This window comes from Leucoraja erinacea, chromosome 24 (assembly GCF_028641065.1).
Source record: "Leucoraja erinacea ecotype New England chromosome 24, Leri_hhj_1, whole genome shotgun sequence".
NCBI classification, from domain to species: Eukaryota; Metazoa; Chordata; class Chondrichthyes; order Rajiformes; family Rajidae; genus Leucoraja; species Leucoraja erinaceus.
In genome coordinates, this window is record NC_073400.1 from 16,296,632 (window position 1) to 16,311,014 (window position 14,383).

The following is a 14,383-nucleotide window of genomic DNA, read 5'->3' on the forward strand; positions in this document are numbered from 1 at the left end:
AAAATGCTTCACTTACTAATGTGGTTTTTGTTCACTCCCTGAATTGGCTTGTGTTAGAAATCTGATGTATTCGGAGTCATCTGCATCAGATAATGTGTGGTAATTACCTACTTGCTCGAGAAAATTGCAAATAATATAGAACCTATATGTACAGCACAGGAACGGGACCTTCGGCCCACAATGTTTGTGCCAAACATGATGCCAAGTTAAACTGATCTCATGTGCCTGTACCCAATTCATATTCCTCTATTCCCTGCACATCCATGTGACTATCTACAAACCTCTTACAAATCACTGTCATATCTGCCTCCGCCACCAGCCTTGACAATACGTTCCAGGCCAAAACCACTCTCTGTGTGAAAAAAAACTTGCCCCGCACATCTCCATTAAACCTCACAGGTCCTCTAGTGTTGAACATATCCACCCTGGGGAAAAAAGGTTCTGACTGTCTACCCTATCTATGCCTCTCATAATTTTATCTGCCTTTATCGAGTCCTCAACCTCCGACATTTCAGAGGAAACAATCCAAATCTATCCAACCTTTCCCTGTATCTGAAACCCTCTAGTTCAGGCATTATTCTGGTAAAGCTCCTCTGCACCCTTTCCAAAGCCTCCGCATCTTTGCTGTAATGTGGTGACCAGAACTGTACGCAATACTCAAACACGGCCTAACCAAAGTCCTATGCAGCTGGATCATGATTTCCTGATTCTTCTATTCAGTGCCCCTCACTTCTATTCAGTGTCCCAGGCCTTTACTACCCTATCTATTTGTCTCCTCTTTGATGCCTGGTCTGGTTTGCTAATTGGAGATGAAGAACGCAAGGTGCTGGAGCAACTCAGCGGGTCAGGCAGCATCATCGCAGAACACGGATAGGTGATGTTTAGTTTAGTTTTTTGTCACGTGTACCAAGGTACAGTGAAAAGCTAACTTTGTCTGCTAATCAGTCAGCGGAAAGACAATGCGTGATTACAATCATGCCACCCACAATGTACAGATACATGGTAAAGGGATTAATGTCAATAACCTTTAGTGCAAGATAAAGTCCTGAAAAGTCCAATTAAAGATAGTCTGAGGTTCTCCAAGAAGTCTCTGGGGAGGTCGATAGGCTGCAAGTCTTGATGGTTGCAGTAGGCCTCACCGGTTGGGCCCTCGTGGCGCCAAGAATTGTGTCAGGACCCTTCTCCAGACTGATTGTGGTGGTGGGGGGTGGGGGGGGGGGGGGGGGGGGGGGGGGGAGAAAGCTGGAGAACGCTTGTTCCTTGTGGCTGCAATTTGGATAGTTGAGAACCAAGTGACCTGACATCGGGTGAACGCTGACTGAAAGAAACAGCTGAAGCGAGGATTTTGAAATGGATTTTGACAGCCAACAAAACATTCAAGTGTTGAGCGGCAGAATATCGATATTCATGGTGAAAGATATATGCCCTACATTGAATGTTTATAAACAACGGTCTCTGATCACCTAGTAACCTCCTGCATTTTCCACACACTTTGCCAATCTCCTTATTTAGCAGCAAGCACAATCTCCATTTCAGTCCCCTGGGACTTTGCTGAAACACAAGGCAGAATAATAGTTATCCCTGAGAACAATTACATTATTTGGGCGCAAGGTCTCTTTGTCAAAAGTTGCAGCAGGATCTTGGCCAGGTGGGCTGAGAAATGGTTGAAGGAATTTAATAGAGAGAAATGTGAGATGTTGCATTTTGGAAAGTCTAACATGGGCAGGACTTGCACTGTGAATGGTCTGTGAATTACTCTGGGGAGTGTTGTGGAGCAGAGGGGTTTAGGAGTGCAGGTACATAGTTCCTTGAAGGTGGCATCACGGGTAGATAGGGTGGTCAAAAGGTTTTTTGGCACGTTGGCCTTCATTAGTCAGAGTATTGTGGATGGAGGTTGGGAGGTCATGTTACAGTTCTCATAAATCGGTGGTCTAACCGAGGGGATGGAGCTCTTACTGTTGCCAATTGTAATATTCTACATTTTAGATCTAAAAATGAAAAAGAATACTAACAGATCCCTGGGGCACACATCCAGCCCAAAGCATTGACATCTATTCATTCCAGCTCCATTTATTTCAAGACTTTAATGACTTCAGTTTTCCGAGCCCCCACTCCGTCATCTTTACTATGGATGTTCAGTCACTCTACACCTCCATCCCCACCAGGAAGGCCTTAAAGCCCTCCATTTCTTCCTCGACCACAGAACCATCCAATTTCCCTCGACTAACACTCCACCTAGCGGAGCCGGTCCTCACCCGTAACAACTTCTCCTTCGACTCCTCCCACTTCCTCCAAGTCCGAGGCGTAGCTATGGGCACCCGCATGGGCCCCAGCTGTGTAGGGTACGTTGAACAATCCCTGTTCCAGGCGTACGTTGGCCCTAACCCCAAACTCTATCTCTGTTACATTGATGGCTGCATCGGTGCTACCTCCTGCACCTATGCAGAACTCATGGACTTCATCAACTTCACCATCAATTTCCATCCTGCACTTAAATTTACTTGGACCATCTCCGACACCTCCCTCCTCTTTCTTGATCTCACAGTCTCCATCACAGGAAATAAACTATTGACTGGCGTCTCTATTACAAACCCATTGACTCCCATAACTATCTCGACTGCACTTTATCCCACCCTGCTTCCTGCAATGACTCTATCCCCTACTCCCAATTCCACTATCTATGCCACATCTGCGCCCATCCGAGATGTCCTAATTCTTTAGGGAATGGGGGTTCCCCTCTCCCATCATAGATGAGACCCTCACTCATGTCTCCTCGGTACCTCACAGCTCCACCCTTACTCCCTCTCCCCCAAGTGTCAACAGAAACAGAAAAGTGTCAAGAGTCCCCCTGGTCCTTACATTTCACCCTAGCAGCCATCCCTTACAATACATAATCCTCCAAAATTTCCGCCACCTCCAACAGGATCCCACCACCATCCACATTTTCCCATCTCCACCCCTTTCCCCCTTCCGCAGAGACCATTCCATCCGTAACTCCCTGGTTAACTCATCCCTTCCCACCTAAAACACCTCCTCCCCAGGTACCTTCCCCTGCAACCACAGAAGATGCAACAACTGTCCCTATACCTCCTTCCTCGACTCTGTCCAGGGACCCCGACAGTCCTTTCAGGTTAGGCAGAGATTCACTTGCACCTCCTCCAACCTCATCTACTGTATCCATTGTTTGAGATGTGGACTCTTATACATCGGCGAGACAAAACACAGACTGGACGATCGTTTCGCTGAACACCTTTGCTCAGCCCACCTGATCCTGCCTGATCTCCCAGTTGCCAAACACTTTAATTCTCCTTCCCATTCATACCCAGACCTTTCTATCCTTGGTCTCCTCCATTGTCAGAGTGAGGCTAAATGCAAATTGGAGGAACAGCATCTCATATTTCACTTGGGTAGCTTGCATCCCAGTGGTATGAATATTGATTTCTCTCACTTCAGGTAGCCCCGGCATTCCCTCTCCTCTCTCTCTATCCCTCCCCCACCCAAGTCGCACCAGCTTCTCGTTTTCACCCAACAAACAGCTAACAAAGGCCTGTTTCCTTTCTCATCGTTACTTTTTTGTATATCTTTCATTCATTGTTCTTTATCTCTCTAAATCATCGTCTATATCTCACGTTTGCCTTATCCCTAACCAGTTTGAAGATGGGTCTCGACACGAAACGTCACCCATTCCTTCTCTTCAGAGATGCTGCCAGAACCTGAGCTTTTTGGGTCTGTTTTCCATCTATTTCAAGACTTGTTTGGGTTACATTCGCAGGGTTTTGCAATTTTCTCACGCCCCTTCTCTGGCACTTCATCAAACTTCTAAAAATACTTCAACAAACATTCCATTATTTTTCTCTGTATATTCTGCTGCAGCTTCAAAAAAAAATTGCCCTTGGTCAAACATAAGCTTCTGCAGTGGAGGTTATTGCCAATTAATTTGGCTGTTTACAAATATTATTACAGATTATGAATTCTTGCAACTTGTCCATTATTCCTTTGTTAACTTGTTTTCACAAGCGTACCGATTGCAGTCATTCCATTCTTTGGCACAATTCCTATTTCCAGATTTGGAGAATTTTCTACTTTCATCCTTGTTAAGTATTTCCATTTTTCTACTTGTCTTTTTTCCCCCCATATTATCCCAAAGACTTCTCTCCCCTCCATTTTATTCCCCATGTTAAACTGAGGTAATTTATTCGATATTTCTAGGCTTCACAGTATGGGTTAACTGGTCTCAGTAAATTGCCCCTAGTGTGCAGGGAATGGATGAGAATGTGGGATAGCATAGAACTAGTGTGAACGGGTGATCGATGGTTGGTGTGGACTCGGTAGGCTGAAGGGCCAGTTTCCATGCTGTATCTCTAAATTACACTTGAAATTAAATCTTATTTCGGTCAGCAGAGTGGCCGCAGCAGTAGAGTTGCTGCCTTACAAAGCCAGAGACCTGGGTTCCATCCTGACTATGGGTGCTGCTGTGCGGAGTTTGTATGTTCTCTCCGTGACCCGCATGGGTTTTCTCTGGGTGCTTCACTCTCCAAAAATGTGTCGGGTGGACACGTAGATTAAATGGAGTTGGTAAAATTGTCCCTAGTGTGGAGGATAGTGCTAGTATACGTGGTGTTCATTGGTGGTTGCTGACTCGATGGGCTGAAGGGCCGGCTTCTGCACTGGATCTCTAAAGTCTAAAGTTATGTTTAAATAATTTGCAGAATTAGGGAGGGTTCGATAACCTGGAGTCCAGCTAGTCCACGTCAGGAGAGTGCTGTGGTCAAGCTGATTCATTTACACTATGCTTTGCTATTACATTAGATTCCACTGCAAAAAATGTTCACAGCACCTCATTTATTTCAGTTGCAATGTACGTACATACACAAGCGGCCATGTGTGAAACACAAGGGACTCTGGAGGCACTCAGCGAGTCACGCAACATCTTTAGAAGAAATGGATAGGTGACATTTTGGGCTGGGACCTGTCTTGAGATTGGGAGGAATGACCCACCCTCGCTGAGTCTATATGTGTTGTGGGTCAAACACAGTACAGTGATGTCCCAACTTGTATGTTTCTAAATATTTGTCTGATAACAATCGACAGAGAAAGTTTTCATAACTGTGAGGCTCAACTGAATTAAATACTTTAGAGAACAAATAGTTTTTTTTCCCTAACACTTGCCGTAAGAGTGTTTTTATCAGTCCAGGTGTTGGGGAAAGGAAATGTTTGGTGAATGCACTTATTGAGAAATATTTGGCAAAGATGAAGTTTATCCTGGCTTGCTTTCTTGGGTTTCATTGGCTTCTATCCATTACCCGAGTTCATAAATTCATAAGTTCCAGGAGCAGATTAGGCCCATCAATTCTACTCTGCCATTGAATCATGGCTCATCTATCTTTCCCTCTCGACCCCATTCTCCTGCCTTCTCCCCATAACTCCTGACACCCGCACTGATCAAGAATCTGTCAATCTCCGCCTTACAAATACCCAATGACTTGGCCTTCACAGCCGTCTGTGGCAATGAATTCCACAGATTCACCACCCTCTGATGCAAAAAAATCCTCCGTTTGGTGTTCTGAGAATCCTAACAACACTTTCTGTCAAGCAGTAATTCTTTTCCTCCCTCCTCCTTAATATGGAACTTAGGATTGAAGTGGAGTTGGCGTACTTGCTTGCATCTGAAATATTTCACCTCTCGCAGGTAAATCAAACCTGTTGTCTAATCTCTTCTGCCTTCTGCATTGTTGCTGACTTGCCAGTGTGTGCTCTGCTCACTCTCTCTGCACGCTGAGGCCTGCACGGACTAAGCCTTCTCCATTCCGATGAGAAGCCGGAGAACTCGAGCATTGTGTCGATCTCCATGGATACTCCCTGACTTTCTGTACACCCCCAATGTCTAGTGTGTTAATTTCAGATCTCCGGTGGCCTGAGAAGTATATTTCAATAAACCAGTTCTTTGGGATTGAATGTGTAGGAAGGAACTGTAGATGCTGGTTTTAAACCGAAGATAGATACAAAAAGCTGGAGTAACTCAGCGGATCAAACAGTTGCCTGACCAGCTGAGTTACTCCAGCTTTTTGTGTGTATCCTTGCGATTGAAGGTGACTTGTTCCGTGTGTACTGAATTTGCTGTTGAACATAGAACATCGAACAGTACAGCACAGAAACAGGCCCTTCGGCCCACAAAGACCATGCCGGACATGGTGCCTGATCTCCTCTGCCTCACATGATCCATATCACTCCATTTCCCTGCATATCCATGAGCCTATCCAAAGCCTCTTAAATGCCACTATTGTATCTGCCTCCACCACCATCCCCGGCAGCATGTTCCAGGCATCCACTACTCTCTGTGTAAAACAATCCTTCCCCGCACATCTCCATTAAACAATGATTAATTAATACTTTATTATCACGTGACGTCACAGTGAAATTCTGTAGGGATTTTGCACCTTTTCGCAAGAGGGGCTTTGAGAACATTTCGGGATGGCGCGGTGGCACAGCGGTAGACTTGCTGCTTTTACACGCCAGAGACCCAGGTTTGATCCTGATCCTGACTACGGGTGCTGTCTGTACAGAGTTTCTACGTTCACCCTGTGCCTGCATGGGTTTTCCCAGGTGCTCCAGTCTCCGCTCACAAACACCAGCAGGTGTAACTGGTATAGATGGGACATGTTGGTCTGCGTGGGTTAGTTGGGCTAAGGGCCTGTTTCCATGATGTTGACTCTCGGCTATTGTGCACTTGCTGTTGTATCTATCATTATTGTAGAGAAACATAGAAAATAGGTGCAGGAGTAGGCCATTCGGCACTTCGACCAGTCGGTCATTCTATATAATCATGGCTGATCATCCAAAATCAGTACCCCGTTCCAGCTTTTCCCCCATATCCCTTGATTCCCTTAGCCCAAAGAGCTAAATCTTCCAGCATCGGCAGTTCCTTCTTAAACATTAAATCTATGAGCTTCACATGAATAAGGAACTTCATTGCATCCTTGTGTATATGACAGTAAATTGATCTAAATGTCCACCAATGTCCTTGAGGCTGATTGCCATTATTATCACTGTTATTACTGTGAGGGGAAATGGCTGATCCCAATGCAGCAATTGTGGTGAGAGTCTGCCCTCTTGTGGCAAGAGACGTTAGTGCCGATTGATAATGTTTTTACCCATCAGTGAAATTACTCCTGTCATTAAAGTATTTCCTAAACAATACATCTTAAAGTGGACACAAAGAACTGCAGATTAAAAAAGCTTACCAAAAAAAGGCACAATGTGCTGGAGTAACTCAGCGGGTCAGGCAGCATTTCTGGAGAACATGGATAGGTGACGTTTCGGGTCGGCACCCTCTTCAGATTGATCTTTTTGGATAGCATGCAAAACGCCTGATACACGTGACAATAATAAACTTAAACCTTCCCGCTTCTGCTTTTTAGTCCGCAGGTCAACTTGCAGGTCAGTGAGTTTGTAGGTTTTTCCTCAAGTTTACGAAATGTAATTCCCCCCCCCCCCCCCCCCCCACCACTCATAATTTCATAGTGCGTGAAAGAGATGTGACTAGTTTTTTAGCAACAACAAATGAACTCATTCCTAATACAGAATGAATGCTGGTTTTTACAGGGAGTTGGTAGAAGCTGGTTATTGTGGTGGAGAACTTGCCTGAATAGTTTATTATTCACTTGCAGGTCATCGGACTCATTGATGTCTTCACGCCCGCAGTCACATTGGATGAATTTCATGATTTGTAAGTGTTCTTATATATAATATATAAAGTGCACAATATAGTGATCAAAACTATAACGAACCTGGTGTTACATACAATCCGCTCACAAAGAAAGATCATGGGGACAGAATCATAGAGTCATACAGCATGGCACCGGGCTCTTCAGCCCAAGTTGCCCACGCCGACCAATATGCCCCATCCGCACTAGTCCCACCTGCCCGTGTTTGGCCCATATCCCTCTAAACCAGAGCAAATGATTCTAGTTGAGATGAGGCATGTGGGTTGACATGGACAGTTGGGCCGAAGTGGCTGTTTCCACGCTGTATCACTCTGACTCTGTGACTCAAAGAGCTTGCCATGAAGATTAGCTTCTAAGTTATGGAGAGTGCTGCAGTGCAGTGATGCCCTGACCTAAGTTTCTAAACATCTGTGTGATGACAATGGGCAGAGAAAGTTTGTGAGACTCTACTGTATGAAATAATCAAGGGAACAAAGATAATTTTTTGCTAACACTTGCAGTAAGAGTTTTAAAAAAATCGTCCAACCCCTGTTGTGGAAAGGAAATGCTTCAAAAGCTTCACTTATGCCAACCCACATGCCTCATCTCAACTAGAATCATTTGCTCTGGTTTAGAGGGATATTGTCCATCTACCCGCCCAAATGTCTTTTAAAAGCTGCCTCAACTACCTCCTCTGGCAACTCATTCCATACACCCACCACCCTCTGTGTGGAAAAAGTCACCCCTTGGGTTCCTATGACATCCTGTACCCCCCCCCCCCCCCTCCCCCTCCCCCTCCCCCTCCCCTCGTCTGAAACCTATGCCCTTGGTGCATGATTCTCCTGCCTTAGGTAAAAGACTGTGCATTCATGCTATCCATTCCCTTCATTATCTTGTACACCTCTATAAGATCACCCCTCAGCCTCCTGTGCTCCAAGATATACATTCCTAGCCTGGCCAACCTCTCCCTACAGCTCAGGACCTTGAGTACTGGCAAAATCCTTGTAAAAAAATCAGTTACACTGTCAACATCAACTGAGAGTGTATTTGGTAGTGTTTGTGTAGTACTAGTTGAGTAAATGTTAGGTCCTCACAATTCTGCTCAATTAGCCATTCCATCCCCCTCTACACCTGGGTTGTGTACAAAGTGTTTAGATGTCTAGACAAGTTATAGTTCTGGCACCAATTTAACATTCAGTGCCTGGAACTAATCCAGGCACTTGATTAACAAATAGTATGTATTCTAAGAGGCAAAACCACCAACCTTCCCCCAAACTATCATCAACAGAGCGTTCTTGGGGTCCAAATCCACAGATCCCTAAAAGTAGCAACACAAGTAGTTTGAGTGGTAAAGGGGGCATATGGTACGCTTGCCTTCACTGCTTGTAAGAGTCAGGAAGTCATGTTGCAGCTTTATCAAACTTTGAGCAACACTCAAAGTGTTGGTCAGCGGGTCAGGCAGCATCTTTGGAGGGAAATGATAGTTAACGTTTCAGGTCGAGACCCTTCCTCAGACTGATCATAGTAGGGGGAAGAAAGCAGTTCTGGTTGTCCCATTACAGACAGGATATGGAAACTTTGGAGGGTTATGGGAGATGCAGGGAATGGAGGGAAGTGGATCACGTGCAGATAGTTTAACTTGGATTCATGTTCGGCATGACATTGTGGGCTGAAGAGCCTGTTTCTGGGCGCCACTGTTCTGTGTTCTTAAATTCAGTAACTTGTTTCTGTAGACGGGCGAGCAGCAGGAAGAACAGATTTAGAATTAGACTGTTCTTGATTTTAAAAGTTCACTTGGAGCAGGTAAAACTCGTTGGCAATCTGGCCTTCAGGTTGAGGTTCTGAGAATTCCAATTTGGAATCGCACAGGAACGTTGTGACTGCCCAGCGGAGGTTGCAAAGGAGATTCTCCATAATGTAAAAAAAAAAGGCAAAGTGCTCGGTGGGTCAGGCATGCTGGTAACACGGATAGGTGATGTTTCTGGTCGAGACTTTTCTTCAGTGATTGTGGGGGTGGAGGGAGAGAATAAGGCTGGAAGAGAGGATGGGCAGGGCAAACCTGGCAAGTAATAGGTAGACACAGATGAAGGAGGGGGTTTTGATAAGGCAGATGGTTGGACAAAGGTCCAAGATGAAAGGACAGAAGCTGAGGGACAAAAAGATTGAATAGTCGCAAATTGGGAAGCTAGAGGAAGGAATATAGGGGGTAGGGGGGGGGGGGGGGGAGAAATAAGTGTGAGTTTAGGTGGGGCACAAGGAAGTGGAGGGGGGGTTGGGTTAAGGGGACGAATTTCTGGTGAATATGGATCAGATTACATTTTGGGTCGTGTCTGAAGAAGGGTCTCGATCCGAAAAATCACCTATCCATTTTCTCCAGAGATGCTGCCTGATCTGCTCAGTTACTCCAGCACTTAGTGTCTTTTTTTGTAAACCAGCACCTGTAGTTCCTTGTCCCTCCAGGATGTAGCCTAGGTCGGTGCACTTTAGTTACGAGAAGATTCTGGTTAGGCTGGGTTAGTTGCTGTGGAGTGGAGAAGGCTGAGTGACAACCTAATATAACATTCTGATGGCGATACATAGGAGAGATGGTAAAAATCCTTTCCCCAAGGTTGGGGTTATGGTGTCACGGAGTCTCACAGCACGGAGACAGGCCCTTCAGCTCAACTCATCCATTCTGATCAAGATGCCCATTTATGCCCATCTTTGACCCAAATGCCTCCCAACCATTCTCTGCCCAGAGAACAAGGGCAAGAGATCATAGGGCTGAGATCAGAGATTTAGAGGGAATCTGAGAGATTTATTTCACAAAGGATCTCTGGAGTCTGGAACGTTTTGCCTGAAGAGATGATGGAGGCAGATACCCTCAACATTGAAGAGCCATCTAAACAAGTCCTTGAATGGTGAAGGTGTGGAAGGCTACAGAGCTGATGTGGGTGGAAAGGCAGTGGAAACATAATCATTGTGTACTGTTTCAGCCTAATGCACTATTTTCACACTCTTCAACTTAAGAATGGTGGAATATTTAGACAGAGCTGTATGTAACTAAGTAATTTTACTGCTACAGGTGCTGTCTGTATGGAGTTTGTACGTTCTCCCCGTGACCACGTGGGCTTTCTCCGAGATAGAAACATAGAAACATAGAAATTAGGTGCAGGAGTAGGCCATTCGGCCCTTCGAGCCTGCACCGCCATTTAATATGATCATGGCTGATCATCCAACTCAGTATCCTGTACCTGCCTTTTCTCCATACCCTCTGATCCCTTAGCCACAAGGGCCACATCTAACTCCCTCTTAAATATAGCCAATGAACTGGCTCAACTACCCTCTGTGGCAGAGAGTTCCAGAGATTCACCACTTCCTCCTCCTCACTCGGTTTTAAAGGCGTACTTGGGCTTGAAGGTTAATTGGCTGGTGTAAGTGTAAATTGTCCCGAGTGTTTGTAGGATAGTGTTAATGTGCAGGATTCACTGGTCAGTGCAGACTCGGTGGGCTGAAGGGCCTGTTTCAGTGCTGTATCTCTAAGCTAACGTCAACTGTACCGAAGTACATGTGACAATAAAATACCATTGAACTATTGGTACACAAGGGGTCGTAAGGACAATGTGGTGTGAAGGGCCTGTTCCTGTGCTGTAACACTGTGACTCACAGCTGAACCAGATAAACTGTGGAGAATGAGAACCGCACCCATTCGGTTGCTAAGGGATGAGTCGTCTCTCTAGGTAAGTTTTGTAACTTGTTTTCAAGCTGTGAATCAGTTTTGCAACCTGCTACATTAGACGGAAAATACTGAATACTGTTTTTGGGCCGACAAGCTACTTTCTCAGTGATTGCTATTGCTCAGATCTTACTGATCAATGATAGAAACTGGTGCTTGACACCTGAAACTCCACGGAATTGGAGTGAAGGAGACTCCTTTTAATATTAGCAGAAAACAAAGTGTTAGAGGAACTCAGCAAGTCAGGTAGCATCACTGGGGGGAATGGACAGATGGTGTTTTGGGTCGGGGCCCATCGTCAGATTGACGAAGGACCCTCCCCAGGTGCTGCCTCACCCACTGAATTCCTCCGGCACTTTGGGTTTTGTTCAAGATTCCAGCATCTACAGTTCCTTGCGTCTCCTTTAACATTACTATGCTATGTCATAGAGTCCCTGCTTCAAACAGTGTGGAAACAGGCCCTTCGGCCCAACTTGCCCACACTGGCCAACATGTTCCAGCTACACCAGCCCCATCTGCCCATGTTTGACCCATATCTTGCCAAACCCGTTGTGTCCATGTACCTGTCCAATTGTTTCTTGAATGGGATAGTCCCTGCCTCAAGTACCTCCTCTGGCAGCTCGTTCCATACACCCACCACCCTTTGTGTGGAAAAAGTTATATCCCAGATTCCTATTAAATCTTTTCCCCTTCACCTTAAACCTATGTCCTCTGGTCTGATTCACCAACTCTGGGCAAGAGACACTGTGTATCTACTGTATGTGTCCTGTAGGTATGCAGACAATAGATCAGTACAGCACAGTAACAGCCCCTTCAGTCCCACGATGTATGTGCCAAACATGATACAAGTTGAACTAATCTCCACCGCCTGTACATGATCCATGTACCTCTATTCCCTGCATACCCATGTGTACATATAAAACCCTCATAAATGCTGCTGTCATATCTCCCAAACAGCAATTCTGTTTATGACCAGGAGTTGGCTCAATAGATCTCCACAACTGTATGCAAGCTAATATTCCCAGTTGGTTTCAAGTGTGCAGTGAAGGCTCAGTATACTTATCCCACACTCTTTTATTTTTAGCTACCTAGTTATGCCATTTATGGATGCAGATTTGAGTAAAATCATGGGAAAACTGACAGACGACAGAATTCAATATCTTTTATATCAGATATTCAACGGCCTTAAGGTAGGTAACATAATGTAAAGTTAACATGTTAGAAGTTTTGGAAAATGTATTTGGAAGCTGTGTGATAAATTTATAAAACATTAAGTGTTTGGACTCTTGCGTTTTTTGCTGAAAACCTAAACCATGTAATTGTCAGAGTACATGAATGGTGGGATTGTGACTCTTGTGAGTGGTTTATCATTGCCACCAGTGTGATGTCACCGTTGCCACCAGTGTGATGTCATCATTGCCACCGCTGTGATGTCACCGTTGCCACCAGTGTGTTGTCATAATTGTCACCGGTGTGATGTCATCATTGTGATGTCACCGTTGCCACCTGCGTGATGTCACCGTTGCCACCTGTGTGACATCATCGTTGCCACCTGTATGATGTCAGTTGCCACCAGCATGATGTCACCATTGCCACCAGTGTGATGTCACGGTTGCCGCCAGTATAACAACATCATTGCTGCCAGTATGGTGTCACTGTGATGTCATCTGCCCGGTGTCACTGTGATGTCATCTGCCCGTGTCACAGTAATGTCATCAGGCTGAGTAGGCTGCTTATAATAGATCCTTTGTTCATATCAATAAGGAAATTTTAGCTAATATATTAAACCCTTTACAGAAAATGATATAATGCTTGGAATATCTCATGAGTAAGGTCAGAGTGAGTGACATGTCACAAATAAAATTTTTATGAAAATGAAATCTGTTATTTTTTTAAATATCTGGTATAAAAATGTACTGGTATAAAATTATTTTCTATAGGTTGGGGAGTTTACTGTGCAGGATTGTTACACCATTTAACATCCTACTTAGACCTACAACAGGGAAACATTTTGCCAAGGAATTTTGTGGAGATGCAAATGTATAAATACCTGTGCTCTGATCATTTCAACGACAGACTGTGATGATAATTGCCGCAAGGCAGTTTTTGAAGAGGAGCTGAATCACTGACTTCAGGATTTTGGCACTAAATTATGTGGAACTGGGCACGAATGCCAATAGTCAGATGCCATCTATACAATTGCAACACATAGGAAATTAATTTTCCAAGCAATGCAAACCATGACCCATGATCATGAGAAAATATATTCTACTTATGGTCTTGATGTGTTGATTCCTAGTGGAAATCAATTCGTTAAAGGCAAAAATGTTTTTAATAATCAGTTAAACGGCAAACAATTCTGCCCATTAAAGCAATTTTCTTACCTTTGGTATAGAAACATAGAAAATAGGTGCAGGAGTGGGCCATTCGGCCCTTTGAGCCAGCACAGACATTCAATATGATCATTGCTGATCATCCAAAATCAGTACCCCATTCCTGCTTTTTCTCCATTGTATTCACTTGAATCCACATCCAATTCTCTTGAAATCCACAGATTTACAACTCTCTGGATGTAAAAGTTTTTCCTCATCTCAGTTCTAAATGGCCTACTCTTTATTCTTAAACTGTGACCTCTGGTTCTGGACTCACCCAACATCGGGAACATTTTTCCTGGATCTAGTCTGTCCAATCCCTTAAGCATTTTGTATGTTTCTGTAAGATCTCATCTCATCCTTCTAAATTCCAGTGAATACAAGCCCAGTCGACCCATTCTTTCATCATATTCATCCCGCAATCCCAGATGTGGATTGGTTAACAGGTATTATAGAAACTAAAATAAAATAAACATCTGAGAAACACACAATGACATTTTGGTTTAAACACACTTTGTTTCATCTTATTTGTTTAGAGTATTCGGCGGAAGGGAAATTCTTCCACCGGCCATTTATATTCGGGAAGAGCGATG

At 44.5% G+C, this 14,383-nt stretch overlaps 1 protein-coding gene across 1 annotated transcript in view; it reads left to right on the forward strand.

Annotated features, from left to right (window-relative positions):
• Nucleotides 1-14,383, forward strand: part of LOC129708686 (mitogen-activated protein kinase 13-like) — a 42,563-nt gene that overhangs the window by 6,322 nt on the left and 21,858 nt on the right. The window contains exons 3-4 of the mRNA XM_055654610.1: nucleotides 7,668-7,726; nucleotides 12,503-12,608. Of these exons, the coding sequence (XP_055510585.1) occupies nucleotides 7,668-7,726; nucleotides 12,503-12,608 (165 nt within the window). The remainder of the gene's footprint in view (nucleotides 1-7,667; nucleotides 7,727-12,502; nucleotides 12,609-14,383) is intronic.